We start from the raw sequence: 16,359 nt of genomic DNA on the forward strand, positions 1-16,359 counted from the left end.
GATCACATGGTACTATCAGTATCTTATCCTTTACTCATTAAAAATGAATACTCAAAAAAAAAAAAAAAGGAAATGTGGCTGTTTGAAACAGAGGTGAGCTGTAAGCATAAAAGGCATCAGATTTCAAAGGCAGTGTGAAAAAAATGACTATATGACACTGTGTGTTGAAAAGATGATGTCCATTTATCATTTTAAATATTTTTAAACTTTTTTAATGTGTCTACTAGGAAATTTTAAATTACACATTTTTGGCCCACACTTTATTTTATGGGGCACTCTGGTGTAAATATTTGAGCTTCACACTGAGAATGGCCATGCCTTTACAACAGGACCAGCTGAAGTGATTTCTGGGATGTTAGGTTTAGTATGAGGATTTCAGACATTAGTAATTGGTGGGGTAGGTCGCTGGAGAGACAATGTGAGATTCTACCTAAGTCTTGGTTTAAAATTTTCGTTTATAAAGCAAAATCTCTGTAAGAGGTCAAAGTATATGCTTTACTACCATTTATTCTTCAATCTAAATGAGTTTTTCAGCTCCTTCCTTGGATGTGAACAAAAGATAGGGATTATATGAAATTTCCCAGTGATTGAAAGAGAAAGAATTATACTATGAAAGAGGAAAAGAAGAAAAGATGAAAAAAAGAAAAAAAAATTTTTTCTTATTTTTTCATTTAATTAATTAATTAATTTATTTATTTATTTGCGGTACGTGGGCCTCTCACTGCTGCAGCCCCTCCCATTGCGGAGCACAGGCTCCGGACACGCAGGCCCAGCGGCCACGGCTCACGGGCCCAGCCGCTCCGCGGCATGTGGGATCCTCCCAGACCGGGGCACGAACCCGTGTCCCCTGCATCGGCAGGTGGACTCTCAACCACTGTGCCACCAGGGAAGCCCCAAAAACCATTTTTTTAAAAAGAGAACAAATAGTGAACAAATGAGGATTTTTTTTTTTTTTTTTTAATTCACGAGATTGCCCTGGACCAGCCTTTGGCATCCTGATTAAAACCTGAGTGTAAGGGGACTTCCCTGGTGGCGCAGTGGTTAAGAATCCACCTGCCAATGCAGGGAACACGAGTTCGGGCCCTGGTCAGGGAAGATCCAACGTGCTTCAGGGCAACTAAGCCCCTGTGCCACCACTACTGAGCCTGTGCTCTAGAGCCCGTGAGCCACAGCTACTGAGCCCATGCACTGCAACTACCAAGCCCACGTGCTGCAACTACTGAAGCCCGCGTGCCTAGAGCCCATGCCCGCAGCGTGAGAAGCCACCGCAATGAGAAGCCCGCACACGACAACGAAGACCCAATGCAGCCAAAAGTAATAAATAATAAAATAAAATAAAAATTTAAAAACCTGAGTGTAAGCTCCTAAGAGACTTCTATGCTACTCAGTAGATGAGTGAGACTACCTCTTCCTCAGTTCAGTGTCTTTAGTGTCCAGGACAAGGACCAACAAAAGGTTTCAGATCTCATAGTGGTGATAAAAAGGAAGGGGACCATACCACACATGAATAGATCCCCTCCTTAGTGTGACCTTAGTGTGAAGGAAGCCAAATCAGCTTATGCTCCCCACAAATTAAATCCTGACTGCATAGTAGGTGATACCATGATTATAAGTTTTATTAGAATAATAGGTTTATTTTTTAAAACTTCCTATTTAAATGTTTCTTGGAAAACCCCACTTGGATTACGATTTTCTTAACTGACAAAAATTCTCACAACCTGGATGTGAAGTGCTCTATTGAAATAATTAAAATTATCATTGAAAACTTTTGAAAAAGCAGTGACTGTGGAAAACTAAAATAATATAAAATTTAAATTCAGTGAAATTAATATCTCTGTTGCATTTTCACTCTGAAAAAGTGGTTCTATTTTTTGCAAATTCCTTTATATTTAATTGATTCATTCAGTGACACCAGAAGAGTCCAAGAGAATCTTTTTGTTTTTGTTGTTGTTGTTGTTTTGTTATTTTTGGGGTTTTTTTGCGGTACGCGGGCCTCTCACTGTTGTGGCCTCTCCCGTTGCGGAGCACAGGCTCCAGACGCGCAGGCTCAGTGGACATGGCTCACGGGCCCAGGCGCTCCGCGGCATGTGGGATCTTCCCGGACCGGGGCACGAACCCGTGTCCCCTGCATTGGCAGACAGACTCTCAACCGCTGCGCCGCCAGGGATGCCCCCAAGAGAATTTTAATCACAAGTATACTGAAGATAAAAGTGAGTTCTGGCATTAATTTTTCTCTAGTTTTTAGAAAAATGCCATTATTGGTTAAAGACTTCTGTCAGCATTGTATACCTCTTGAAGTTCTTCAACTTATCTGCTTCTCTGAATGGCCGCTAAGGTAAATAAATGCATTATTTATTGCTAAAAAATTGAAAAAGAATAACATTATATCCCATTCTATCTCAATTGGCTATGAATTCTATTGCTATTGTCTTGATAAATACGGATCAATAACTTAATACTTAATAATACTCTTTGCACCCTTCATAGCCCTTTCAATGTTCCTTTTTCAGCTCCTTTATATGATTTGCAATTTTCTTTGCCTAGGAAACTATTTTCAAAGTCTTTTCTTGTGAAATAAAGTTATAACCCAGCTGAGTCTTTTAGGGATTACTCTTAGGCTTTATTTCATTAGCTAATTTTAATCTAATTAGTGCGAGGCAGGAAGCTTATAGTTTTGCATGTCCATAGAATTTTCTTAGCAACAGGTACTCAAGGAATGAGTAGATGTGGTCCTTTGTGCATTTTCACTAGTTAGAGTTTAAATGATAAGTATTAAACATTTTTTAAAGACCTAATTGAACGTTTATAAAAATCTCACTTTTTCTAGCTCTGTTGAAGAACCCATGCTGTCTTTTTTCTTCCTCTAGAAACTGTCATGTTTTATAGATGATGAACAGGAAGTTTATTCATAGCAAATTTAAAGTCATGCTCAAAACAGATTAGCTTAAAAAATAGCTCTGGGAAAACACATCTGTAATAAATCCTATTTCAAGTAACGTCAATAAAAAATATTTCTATGCAATAAACATGAAGCCTTCTTCCTGTTCTATTAGTTGAGCCTTACACTTTATTACACTGAATCCAAGATGAGAATGTTTTCACATTTTAATGTCTCCAAAAGGAGGATCACGTATTTGGCATTACTTTGCCTTGGCCCCTTCTCAGTGGTATATAATCCTGCATCCTATGATCAGTGGTATCTCAGATTTGATGAGGTACTCTAATGGTACTTGTTGATCTGATTGTAGGCACTTCTCTTCTGCCAGATGTTAAGACTCTCTTGATACGACTTCGTCTCATTTCCTGCCCATCATTCCATCCCAGGGCCCCAGTGCACATGCAGAGTTCTAGACCCTTCTCCCACCTCTGCATGTGCCTGTCCTGAGGTGAAGAGCAAAGACAATAGAAAGAAAGGGAAACAATAAATATTGGGGTCTTGGGGGAGTTATAGTTGTTATTAATTAAATTTGTAAAAATAATTTAAACAAGAAATCATCTAAAATTAATATCACACCATGTGGTACAACCTCACAATATAGGAGTTTAAACATTAATGGATTTAACTATGGACTGCAAGTAATCAGCAAACATATTCATTTTGAAAGACTTAAAAATGTAAATTGGCAGAAAGTTGAGCATTCACAGACTGAAACGGCGTTTCTAAAAACAATGTCGGAACTTGGCCATATGAGTTTAAGATGACAAGGAGAGGAGACTGCCTGGAGGGAGAATAGTGAGGGAAGGGGGATAACATTCCTTACGGATCCAGCATCAGATACTTTACAAATATTTTTTTAAAACTTAAAACTGAAAAGACTTCATCACCAAGGTGGCAGGGGAGGAGGTCTCAGCCTCCGAAAGCCAATAATATACAACTACCCATGAACAAGTACAGCTCTGGGAGAGCTCAGGAGAGGCAGCAGCAGCACAGCAGAGCACAAACCCTGAGAATAACCCCACGGAGAGGGCAGAAAGAAGTTCCGTTTTTCCTGCATCATCCCATCCCCCAGGCTGGCACTGCTCGGGGTGAAGAGGAAACTCCTGCCCAGAAGGTTCCTCCAAGGCAAAGGAGAGCAGGGAGAGCCACCAGCACCCCAACCACATGAAGGACCCACAGGGGTCCCCACCCTAAGGAAACCAGCACCAACAGATTCACAGTGACCCCCGTACAACGTTTGCCCCAAAGAGCCCTGTAGGTTTTCTCCTCTGCACACTCCAGCTGTTTGAGTCCCAACCCCTCTGTCCCAGTTGCTGGAACCCCAGCCAGTGCTGCCGTGGAGACCCCAGCCCTGGCACCCAGAGCATGCACATCACCAGTCACCACCAACACCTGCCTCTGTCCCTTTTACCGCTGGATCCGGAGGGGCTGCCGAGGACCCCAGTAGCTCTCACTGCCACCACAGATGTCCTGAAGCTCCTGGCACTAAGGACCACAGGGTTGGCGACATCACAGATCACAGCTATTTGAGCTGAGTCCCCACCCCACACACCTGAAGCTGCAGCACACCTCCACTCCACCAGGCCCAGGGGCACAGCACATTCCAGCACGGCCCCCTCCAGCAGGTGAAGGTCTTTCCTCACCAAAGCCAGTCCATAAAGTCTGGAAAAGGTGACAGCTTCTTAAATGTGCAGGCAACTGTGCAAGGCTACAGGGATCACAAAGAATCAGGGAAATATGCCACCACCAAAGGAACGCAATCAATGTCCAGTAAATGGCCCCAGTGGAATGAAGGCCCATGAATTGACTGACAAAGAATTCAAAATAATTGTTCTAAAGAAGCTCAATGAGCTACAAGAAACATGGATAAATCATTTGATGAAATCAGGAAAATGATACAAGAAAAAATGAGAAGTCCAACAAAGAGATATAAAACATAAAAAAGAATCAAACAGAAATTTTGGAGCTGAGGAATACAATGAATGAACTAAAAAACTCAATAAAGAGCTTCAACGACAGATGCAGTCAAGCAGAAGAAAGAATCAGAAGTCTCTGGAAGACACATCCAAACAGCCAACAGGTATATGAAAAGGTGCTCAACTTCACTGATCACCAGGGCAGTCAAATCAAAACCACGGTGAGATATCACCTCACACCCGTGCATGGTCTCGATTACATGTGGAAACTGAAAAAAAAAAAGTGAAACTCATAGTAACAGAGAGTGGAATAGTGGTTGCCAGGGAAATGGGGAGATGTGGGTCAAAGGGTACAGACTTTCAGTTATAACATGAATAAGTTCTGGAGACATAATGTACAGCGTGGTGACTATAGTTAATAATAATTACGTGCTGTATACTTGAAATTTGCTAAATTACTACATCTCAGGTGTTCTCACCAAAAAAAAAAAAAAATTAACTATTTGAGGTGATGTTAGTGTTAATTAGCGTGATTGTGGTCATCATTTAACATTGTATGCATATATCAAAACATCACATTGTACACCTTAAATATGTGCAATTTTTATCTGTCATCACAGCTCAATAAAGCTGGGGAAGAAAAACTTTAACTGTTATCTAAATTAAAAAGTAACTTTATAGAGTAAACCCTCACTGTTCTGAGATCAAACCTATGTTAGGTGAAAAATGCATACATATACGTAATGAAAAATATAATAAAAGAAAGACAAAGTTACATTACAGTAAAACATACCAACGGAAATTGCTAGTCTTAACAAGTTTTAACAGGCCTTTTGTTTATGCTTATATGTCAACTAGTCAAGGGTAGAAGGAAGATTATGGAGGCTTTACAGATTTTTAGAACCTGAAATATTAATGTGGTAAAATTTCAAGGAATAAGCATCACTTATCAATAACTATTTTAAATAATGAGAAAATGGCATCATGCATAACAGCATATCTGCAGGGTTTTTGAACATCCATACCATTCATATATAGTGTCGTATTTAATGCCACTTGATGAATTTGTCTTTGGAATTAGGGTTGATGACCAGACTGTCACGTCTTTTGTATCATCATTTGAATTCGGTAGGAAGACGTAGCTCTGCCACAGTGTGGTTTTCTAGGGCTTGTTTTCTCTTAGTTCTAACACTGGGGGTGCTTAGTATCATTTGAGGGAGCTTTGCCATTTTCCCACGACTGGAGCTTACAGCCCCAGAAAGGGCATGGCATGTTCATTTTTGGCTGAGGGGCCGATACTTGCATTTCTGATCATGATCAAAATTCAAATGTAAATAAAGTATTGGCCACAGGCATTAGCTTCAAGTATGATTTCCACCCAAGTTTGAAAGAAATAAAAGGTGTGATAGCCACCATGCATAGTTTATGAAAAGAATACAGAGTAATAGTAATTAAAGCCCAGGCTTTGTGTGTATATATTGTGAGAAGTATTGAAATATGCACAATGCATGTAAAAATACCTAACACTGGTCTCTACTTGCTAATGTGGTATTTATTTTTCTTCTTAGGGCTCTCTCTCTCTATTTTTAAAAATACTTTATTATTTTAGAGCAGTTTTAGGCTCACAGCAAAATTCCACAGAACGTACAGAGATTCCCACACACCCCTGGCCCCCATATATGCACAGCCTCCCCCATTATCAACATCCCACACCTGATGGTACACTTATTACAACTGATGTACCCAAGTAGACACATTATCATTACCCTAAGTCCGAAGTTTACATTTGGGCTCACTCTTCATGTTTTACATTCTATGGGTTTGGACAAATGTGTAATGACTTGTCCACAGTAATGGAATCATACAGAGCATTTTCACTGCCCTAAAATATCCTCTGACCTCTCTTGTTATTTGAAACATTGTAAAATTCACAACTTCTTTGAATTTATTTCTATATTTATTGAACTTGGAGAACGAAAGAGGCAGTTTTCTTACACATATCTACTAAATGTATTTAATAAATGAATGTGTATATTAGAGTCTGTATAATGATTACAGAGAGAGCCTATAGTAATTATCGACTTTAATGTTGGAAACATGTAAACACCAGCAAGGGAGACATAGTTCACTTCCCCTTCATTAGTTTGTCACAGTGTTCTTCTGCAATCTCTTGCAGGTAATTTAGTTGTTTCTTATAAAAATTTCCCGTGACAGTCATCTACCTATAGCGTTACAAAGAAAGTCAGAGTTCAAGGAAATGGTCACCCTGCAAAGATTAAGTAAAGGCTGGCTTAACATGAAATGGATTATGTTTCTGTAGTTTTAAAGACTACCATCCTGGCTATTTCTGATTTTCTCTTTGATTTCAAATGATCCCATGCATATATAGGAGTTCCAGTGAGTGATGGCAGAGAATCTTTCATTAAATATCACTGCCTAAATTTGTAGCCAGAGACCTGAAGAGAAGAAGCTGTTGTCGATTTTCCTGCACAGAGCAGAGAGATTGTTAGGCATCCAAAGTAGCTTAAGAAAAGCTCAGTAACCAAGAGGGTGCTTTCTGCTGGCAGAGTTTTGATTTGACTTAAGAGGAACGGCATTGCCCTGCACAAGGAGGTTGGTAAAAGAGAAAACAGTGCGAGTCTTAAGTAAAAGATGTCACAGTCAATGAAGGGAGTTTGGCCACAGACTGAACAAAATGATTCCATTTAAAAATTTATTTTAGCGCAACCCTTTAATTTAATTCTAAAACAATTTTGACTTCCGTGCTCCTAAAAGAATTCTAGAAATTAAAAAATAAAACCTGCAAGAAATGAGATTCAGAGGGTTGAACTGGGAAAATTAGGCTCATATTAAGCCGATACTTTTTTCTCATGAAAGAAAATTCATGCCAGTCTACCTTAGCATGATAACACGCGGGTCATTACTACTAATCGGCTTATCTCCCTAGAGCAAACATCAGTGCTGGTTTCTCTAGATAGCCATTGTGTGTGATGAGGGCTGCAGCACACAAGGTAAAGGAAATGTGATTTTTATTAAAGCAACAGTTCTTGTTCTCATCCCGTGTAAGTTTAAAATATAATACGTGACAACTGTAGGGGCTTCCCTGGTGGCGCAGTGGTTGAGAGTCCGCCTGCCGATGCAGGGGACGCGGGTTCGTGCCCCGGTCCGGGAAGATCCCACATGCCGCGGAGCGGCTGGGCCCGTGAGCCATGGCCGCTGAGCCTGCGCGTCCGGAGCCTACAGCCAAAAATAAATTAATTAATAAGCTCCTTCCCCCAACATCTTCTTTAAAAAAAAAAAAAAAAGTAATATGTGACAACTGTAGTTACATGATTATTTTATATAAATTAATGAAGACTTGGCTTCAGCTAAAGCACTTTGTGAGCACAATAAACATTTCACAATCAAGTGTTGAGCGCCATCTGTGAATCAGGTCCTGGGAGGACCAGTTTGGGGTGATGATCTCACACAGAAAACACACACCCTGATAGGACTTGAGTACCTTCTACGTGTAGGAGCTGTGTTCTCCCTCGTATTTATGTAGACGTATGGAACTCTCACTGATGTCTCACGAAACAGTATGGTCACAGTGTTGCCTCTTGGCGGATGAGGACCTGGGAGGTAAAGTCAAGTGGAGATGTTCTTTCAAAGTCACCACTAAGTGCTAATGGTAAGCTGAAGCAGCCAGGATGTGGCCGATGGTGCCCGTGTCCACAGCTTCACTCTGGAGAAGGAGAGTCACAGATGCTACAAGATCTCGGGGCAGGAGGAGGGTCCCTCTGCCAGACTGGCAGTGGGTGGTCTGGAGCTGAGCAGACCCAGGGGCTGGGGTGGTGGCTGGGTAGGAAGTCGACACATTGGATGTGAAATGCTATTCAGACCTTAAGAATGAGGAGTATGTCTACAATATTAGTTTTAACTGCTGGGTAATATTCCGTTGTTTGAATTAAGCACTACTTATTCCTCCATTCCCTTCACTGAGGAAGGCTCCCAATTTTTGTTTCTTCAAAATGTTGGCTGAAAAGCAAGTTGTGTTAATACACGTAGACATGATACAGTTAGGGTAAACCATTACAACTAGTTATTTTTATGAATATGTACAGATGCAATGACATGAGAAGGTTGTTTTGAGTATTAAGATGATTTACTGTCTATAAAATGCATACAACAGTGCTTGACACACAGAGTTTGTATTATCAATTTCACACCCATTTCAGAGTAGCTCTTTGTATTTCTCTTCCCTCTATTTTTTTTTTACCCAAAAATACTACTTCTGCTGAAAACCTATGTATTTTACCCATTTACTTGTCTATTAGTTCTCTTCTTGTCCTGGAAGGAAAGCTATAGGAAGGCATGATTTTTGTTTATTTTGTTTACAACTATATTTCCAGGACTTAGAACAATGTCAGACACAGATTAAGCAATCAACATAGTTTCAAAATGAGTAGTGATAGAATATATCACTATAAATAATTGGCGGGAGTAGCAAGGAACTTGCGTTTTGTGTGTAATAATATCATGAAGGATAACTATGTGCCAGTCCTTGTTCTAAATGCTCTCTGTTGTCTGTGTATTTGGACGAGCCTAGCCATGATGTAGCCCATGGGCCAGCTGTGTGGACCGGGGCACCAAGAGGTTAAAGCTTGCCCTTGGAGAGGGGTAAATAAGGAGTAGGTCAGGAACTGAAGTGGGTCACTCTGACTCACATGGAAGAAGCAGTGTAAGAATGATCTGTGATGTTTAAAGTGCAGAATTTGTTTTTACTATGTAGCTTGACGGAATTCCATACTTTTGCACACATGAACATGCTGACATTGACACAGATGCAGACTTTTAAAAACAAAACGTTTTTGTTTTGTATAATATATTTGTCAGGTCTCTCCAGAGAAACAGAACCAAAAGGAGGTAGATGATAGGTAGATAGATAGGTAGATAGAAGGATAGATAGATAGACAGATGATGGAGAGACAGATTGATTATAGGAATTGCCTCACATGATTCTGGAGCTCCAGAAGTCCCTAGATCTGCCATTTGCATGCTGGAGAACCAGGAAAACCAGGCTGGCCAGAGGCCCAAGGACCAGGAGTGCCAATGTCTGAGGGCAGGAAAAGATGGACAGAAGATGGGCAGCTCAAGCAGAGACAGCCCTTCCTCCGCCTTTGGTTCTGTTCAGGTCCCATACAGACTGGTTGATGCGCCCACGCCCACACTGGGGACAGCGATCTTCTTTACTCACTCTACCCATCCCAGCGCTGATCTCTTTCAAAAACACCCTCATGGGTACATCCAGAAATAACATTTTACCAGCTGTTTGGGCATCCCTCAGCCCAGACAAGTTGACACATAAAATTAACCATCACATGTAAGTGTTAACTAAATGGATTCTAGAATCCAATTCCAAGATGACTAAGTCAATATTTACAGAATCTTCATTTTTTGTTATTTTTTATTTTTTTGTGGTACACGGGCCTCTCACTGTTGTGGCCTCTCCCGTTGTGGAGCACAGGCTCCGGACACACAGGCTCAGCGGCCATGGCTCACGGGCCCAGCCGCTACGCGGCATGTAGGATCTTCCCGGACCAGGGCACGAAGCCGCGTCCCCTGCATCAGCAGGCGGACTCCCAACTGTGCCACCAGGAAAGCCCCTCTTCATTTTTTTTAAAGCTCATCAGTTAATTCCAATGTATGAGTGAAGTGTGGAATCCGTGTTGAGTGATGTCACTCAATATTGTAATCAGGCAAAAAAACATTACGGAAATCTTGGAGATGCTTCAAGCCCCGTTCCAGGGAACTCTGACCTGTGAATGTGTGAACTGAATGGATGCTCTTTATTGACAAGAGTTGTGCAAGTGTATTGTGTATCCACAGGGCCACAGTTGATAGCTTACCTTCCTCTCTTCCTCTCACATTCAGACCCATACCACCTATTCTAAGAAGTAAACACGTAGTTTCCCTCCTTCCCCCCACATTACACACCACTGGTGAGCGATTGCTGTTCTTAGAACAAAGGCAGAGGTTATTCCGCAGGGCTCAGCAAAGCAATGGAAGAGTTATGTCTATAACTGGAAACGTAAAACTGCCTAGTATTGTCCTACTGTTATTGTAGCAGCAGCTGCTTTAGACATTTTTTGTTCTGGATACCAGGGGCAATGCATCGTTGTAAATATTGTCTCACCCCTCCTCCTGCGCCCCCCCCCCCCAATTCTAGCACACTGGGAGATCTGATTACAGAAGAAGCCCATGCAGAGTTACACAAGGTACTATGGAAAATTAATCTATTGAGCTTTTTTATTGTTAGAAATGTTCTTGTTATCTAACTTAATTTGTCTTATAATTATTTAATCAATAGCTTTCTGTTAAATTTGGTAAGTAAGAAAGCACAGTCCATAAGCTATTAATCTTTTATACTTATCAATACATTGTCTTTTTATATTGTCACCTGAGCAGATATGATATTTCAAATTCCATTATTTAAATTGAGCAGTATCACCGATGTTTGTAGTCAGAGGCAAACCCATTCTTATGTTATATTGTCCAAGAGCCTTTATCAATCAGTGATAAAGGTTGAGTAGCAGTAACAGAGAGAACAAAATGTAATGTAACAGGTATCATGTGTACACACAGGGGAGATGGTGGGAGATACGGAATTGAAGGCACCAGTTCTCATCATGAAATGCAGCCTTCCAATTACATGCATCAATTAAATGGTTTAAGTAGTATATCACTGGTGTAGTAATCTTAAATAATTAAGTATCTTTATTAACTATTAACTTAGTACACTGGAACTCATAAATTCACTTTTAAAATTCCTCACATCTTAAAGAGCTTGTATGCATTTTTGAGCTCATTCACTATCATATGCACGTATCTGTACATATATACACACACGTACTCATACATGTAGACATGCACTCACACACCTAATCAGAAATATATTTTAAAAATTCCCTTCTGGGCTTCCCTGGTGGCGCAGTGGTTGAGAATCTGCCTGCTAATGCAGGGGACATGGGTTCGAGCCCTGGTCTGGGAAGATCCCACATGCCGCAGAGCAACTAGGCCCGTGAGCCACAACTACTGAGCCTGAGCGTCTGGAGCTTGTGCTCCGCAACAAGAGAGGCCACGACAGTGAGAGGCCCGCGCACCACAATGAAGAGTGGCCCCCGCTCGCCACAACTAGAGAAAGCCCTCGCACAGAAACGACGACCCAACACAGCCAAAAATAAAAATAAATTAAAAGAAGGCTCAATATTTAAAAGAAAAAAAAAATTCCCTTCTGCCTGAACGAGATGGCGAGTAAAATAATAAACTCTATTATCTATCATCTATTTCTCAGTTTACAATAAACTTTCACGTAACTGTGGATCACTTTACTGACAAACATCTGAGATGAGGCAGGATGATATTGAATACATGACATCTCTTACAACCCCTGGGACTCAGAATTTCAACCATGATAGTTCAGCATTTGTCTTTCCAGTTTTTATTCCTAAAGGTTCAGTTCATCCGGGAGGCTTTTTTATCTTTTCTTTCTGTCTTTTAAAAAAATTAATTGAGGACTTAACTTTCCTCAAAGAAGCAAACAAACTAGAAAGATGAGGGTCTCTGAAACACTATCTTCGTGGTGGATTGCCCAAGCATAAAATCGTCGTCCTGCATGGAAGAATCTGAGAAGCTCTCCTGATGTTTAGTAAATATTTTCCACTTCTCACTATTGGGTTTATGGTTCTCTGTTTTCTTGGTTAAATGGATATCCTGAGAAATGACTTGATCCAGTAGAACTTTTTTATTTTTAATTTCATTGATAGGTAACAGCTGAAAAAGTCCTTCAAAAGACAACTCATCAACTTATTGATGGTGAGACCAGATTCTGCAAAGGTTAAATGACTTGCTCAAGCTTATTTCTAACAGAGAGGTTTTAAGCTTTCCTACAGAGTGCAGCGTCCTATCAAGTTTTTGCCCTGCGAGGTGGCCCCGGGGGGAAACTGCTAAATTGATAGAGTCAGTCCTCTCCTGGAAGCTCTTGTTCCCAAGACAACCACTCAGATGGCCCTTACGCAGAGCACGCCTGGGGCTCCCACCAGGAGCTCACCCCTCCCTGGCCCCCTTTCCCTGGTGGTATTCATTTTTGTTAAGTTCTTCTGGTCCCAGGAATGGAAACTCATTCAACAAGCTTAAGGAAAAAAGAGGGTTCCATGGGAACTAGTACACTTTATCCAAAACAAATTGACAAAGGGGACATTCTGCCCCTCCCATAATATTGCTACAGCTCCGTAACCATCCACCAAGCTCATTAGCAGCAAGGGTGTGGAGTCAAGTCACCTGGTTTCAAACCTCAGCTCTTATTCCTTAGGGCAAATCATCGAAGTGCTCTAAGCCTTATTTTTTTCATTTACAGAACAGGGATAATAATGGAAACCTACTCGTAAGTTGTGAGAAATAAACAAAACCTTGCATGTCCAAACTATAAGCACTCAATACATCTTGTTGCTGTCATTGTTATTATTACTGATCACTTATTCAGTCTCTCTACCCGGTATACGTAAATTCTGTGCTTCATAACTGCTACCCATTCCTAATTTCTGCTTCCTCCATTTTTGCTGGCCTGGTGGTATTGATGCTAACTCCTGATTCCTTTCAGTACATCTTTAAGCTTTAGACCTTCCTCCTAAAGTTCATATTTTTAATAATCCTATATTAAATTCTGAAGTGCTAGAATCAAATCAACCCAGCCATATTGGCTGTGTTGGCTCAAGTGCTTATCCCTGATTTATTCACTTGCAGTGGGTTTGAGTTTTCTTAGTAGAGACTATAGCTGGCGGGTGTTATTATTAATATGTCTGCTAGGGAATCCTGAACTCTTACCAAGATACTCAACATTCCTTTCTATGTTGGACTGTATTTCCACTGAAATGGACTATTTCTCCATCTCCTTCCTTCAAAGGCAGGCATTCAGCAAAAATCTGTGTGTGGAGATAAATCCTTAGGTACAGATTGCAGGCTGGTGATTGCCAGGGACTGGGGAGAACAGTGTGGAGGTGGAGAAACTCCTTAATGGGCACAAGGGGTTTTACTTGGAAATGATGGAAATGTTTTGGAACTAGACGGAGATGGTGATTGACAACATGGTGAATGTAATAAATGCCACTGAATTGTTCACTTCTAAGTGGCCGCTTTTACGTTATGTGAATTTTAGCTCAGTAGTTTTTTTTTTTAATCTATATTATAATAGGACTAGAAAGACCCTCCCATATATTCTCACCCAAAGAAAAACTATTCTTCTTCCAAGTGAAGTGATGCCCTAGAGCTGGTAGATGTCATGATAAATGAAGGTCCTTGTAGCAGAAGAAAGGCTTCCCCATCTTCTCAGATTCTGTGACTGGGCCCGAGAATAAGACTAACAGAAGACAGATTAATAGGAGAAAAGCCTACAAATTTTACTTCATATTTTTACCTGCACATGATAGCCTCAATAGGAAAAATGAAGACCCCAAAATTGGTTATGACCAAGAACTTATATACCTTTTTTTAAACAAGAACAATAATTGTGTGGAAAAGTAACAAGACAAAGGAAAAGGGATTTAATAAATTGGTAATTAAAAATAAACAATTCCTTTTCCTTATGTTGTCACTAAAAAAAAAAAAAAGAAGAAGGGATTTAAGGCCATAAATTGTAGCAAAGTGATGGAAACATACAGGGGAAACTGATGGGAGATGAGGGTCATTTCAGTAGGTCTGTCTGTCCAGGTCCATTTCAAGGTTGACACCCCCTACCCCCATCTCTGGTGATAAGACTGTTCTCTCCTCTGAGGGCAGGGAGAGCACTTTTCTCAGGGGAAATTTCATGACCTGCTTTCAGGTAGGAAGGCGGAGGGAAGGGAGTTCTTCCTGCAGCTGCTGTTTCTCAGGTGTCTTCACAGTGAAAAAATCAGTATGCCAAAGGAGCATATTTGGGGGTGGTGTGTTCTGAACCTCTTCATACACAAGACATCATGGCAGCCAAGCTTGATTTTGCCTTTCCTCCAGGCCAGAAACCGAGATGAGTACTTCACACACACATAGAAGCCCTTGTTGGTGGCCACAGGTGCCCTCGGCCTGCCTCTGAGCTTCCTGCAGCCAGGTCAGTGGTTCCTGTGCTGATGCTTCCGTTCTCAACCTCCCTCTTCTCTCTGCTTCTCCTCCTGAGGATCCCTTGCTCTGAGAGCCTGTTCAACACAGAGCAGCCTGGAGGTGCTGGGAGATAAAGACCCCTCAACCAAGAAGACAAAGGAATTGGTGGGTAAACCTCTCCACCTTTTATCCTTTCAAAGTTTTGTTCTACACGGTTCCCTAGAAGGAACCCCAGATGGATTGAGGCCCAGGTGCCCAAAGCAGTACCTCACTCATCAGTGAATACTTTTTCCCCTTCTCTTTCCACTTTCCTATTCCCAGGACCCTTCCCAGATAAATGGAATGCATCCAGGTCTTTCTTTCAGCATCGATTTTTGACCAAACAAAAATTAAGTGAATGCATTATCTCATAGAATCTTCATAGAAGCCTTTGGAGGTGGATGCAAATATTATACCATTTTGCATTAGAATACTGAGAGTAATAGAAAGTTTCAGTGATTTGCCCAAGGACCTGCAGTTATTAAGTGACAGAACCCAAATTTAATATTGATCCATGTAACTCCCAAGCTCATATTTATAAGCCCAACACTGTATTTTACATAATTGAATCAAGTTGTAATAATATCTAGCCTGGCTCGGAGGAAAGATATCATCATTTTATAGCCCCTAATGAAATAATGGACCTAGATAACGGTCCTGAAATCACAGAAAGGCAAACCATACATTGTGTTTCCTGTTAGAAATACAAAACGTATCTATGAGGAATCCTTGCCAGAAAATTAAGCTTGAATCTTATCCAGGCTTTATCTGGCTGACAGTTTACAGGGCAGTCAAAGGACAGAGAAGGATATAAAACACCTTCCCAGTAATACGGTTAGTAAAATCTACCAGCAGGAAACTCTACAAAACACAGCTCACTGTGTTCAGTAAATAAACAGTCGAGTGAATGGGTGAGAGAAGAAACAGAAACTACAGAATTCTAAAAGACTTCAGAGACACGGCAACATCATATTTGAGGCCTAAATATGGAATTAGATTAATTTTTAAAATGAGATAACTAGGGAAATTGGAATCCTGACTGGATATCTGATATCAAGGGATTATTGTGAGTATGTTTACATATGATAATGGTATCCTGGTCATTCATTCTAAATGAGGATTCTTTTTTTTTTTTTTTTTGGCCAAGCCACGTGGCTTGTGAGATTTTAGTTCCCCGACCAGGGATTGAACCCATGCTGTCCGCAGTGAAAGCACCAAGTCCTAACCACTGGACTGCCAGGGAATTCGTTCATTCATTTTAAAAAGCATCTTTATCTTTTAGAGATGCATACTGAAATATTTATGGACTTGTGAATTTATGATCTCGGGTTTGCTTCAAAACAACCTGGGTAGGGAGGG

General features: G+C 40.8%; 1 protein-coding gene across 1 annotated transcript in view; it reads left to right on the forward strand.

The window, feature by feature from the left end:
• The window catches only part of LOC103077051 (CUB and sushi domain-containing protein 1-like), a 902,706-nt gene extending 898,238 nt beyond the window's left edge, over positions 1–4,468 (forward strand). The window contains exon 11 of the mRNA XM_007468990.1: positions 4,249–4,468. Within this exon, the coding sequence (XP_007469052.1) occupies positions 4,249–4,468 (220 nt within the window). The remainder of the gene's footprint in view (positions 1–4,248) is intronic.
• Positions 4,469–16,359: the final 11,891 nt, after the last annotated feature.

This window comes from Lipotes vexillifer, unplaced genomic scaffold (assembly GCF_000442215.2).
Source record: "Lipotes vexillifer unplaced genomic scaffold, Lipotes_vexillifer_v1.1 scaffold864, whole genome shotgun sequence".
Lineage (NCBI taxonomy): Eukaryota > Metazoa > Chordata > Mammalia > Artiodactyla > Lipotidae > Lipotes > Lipotes vexillifer.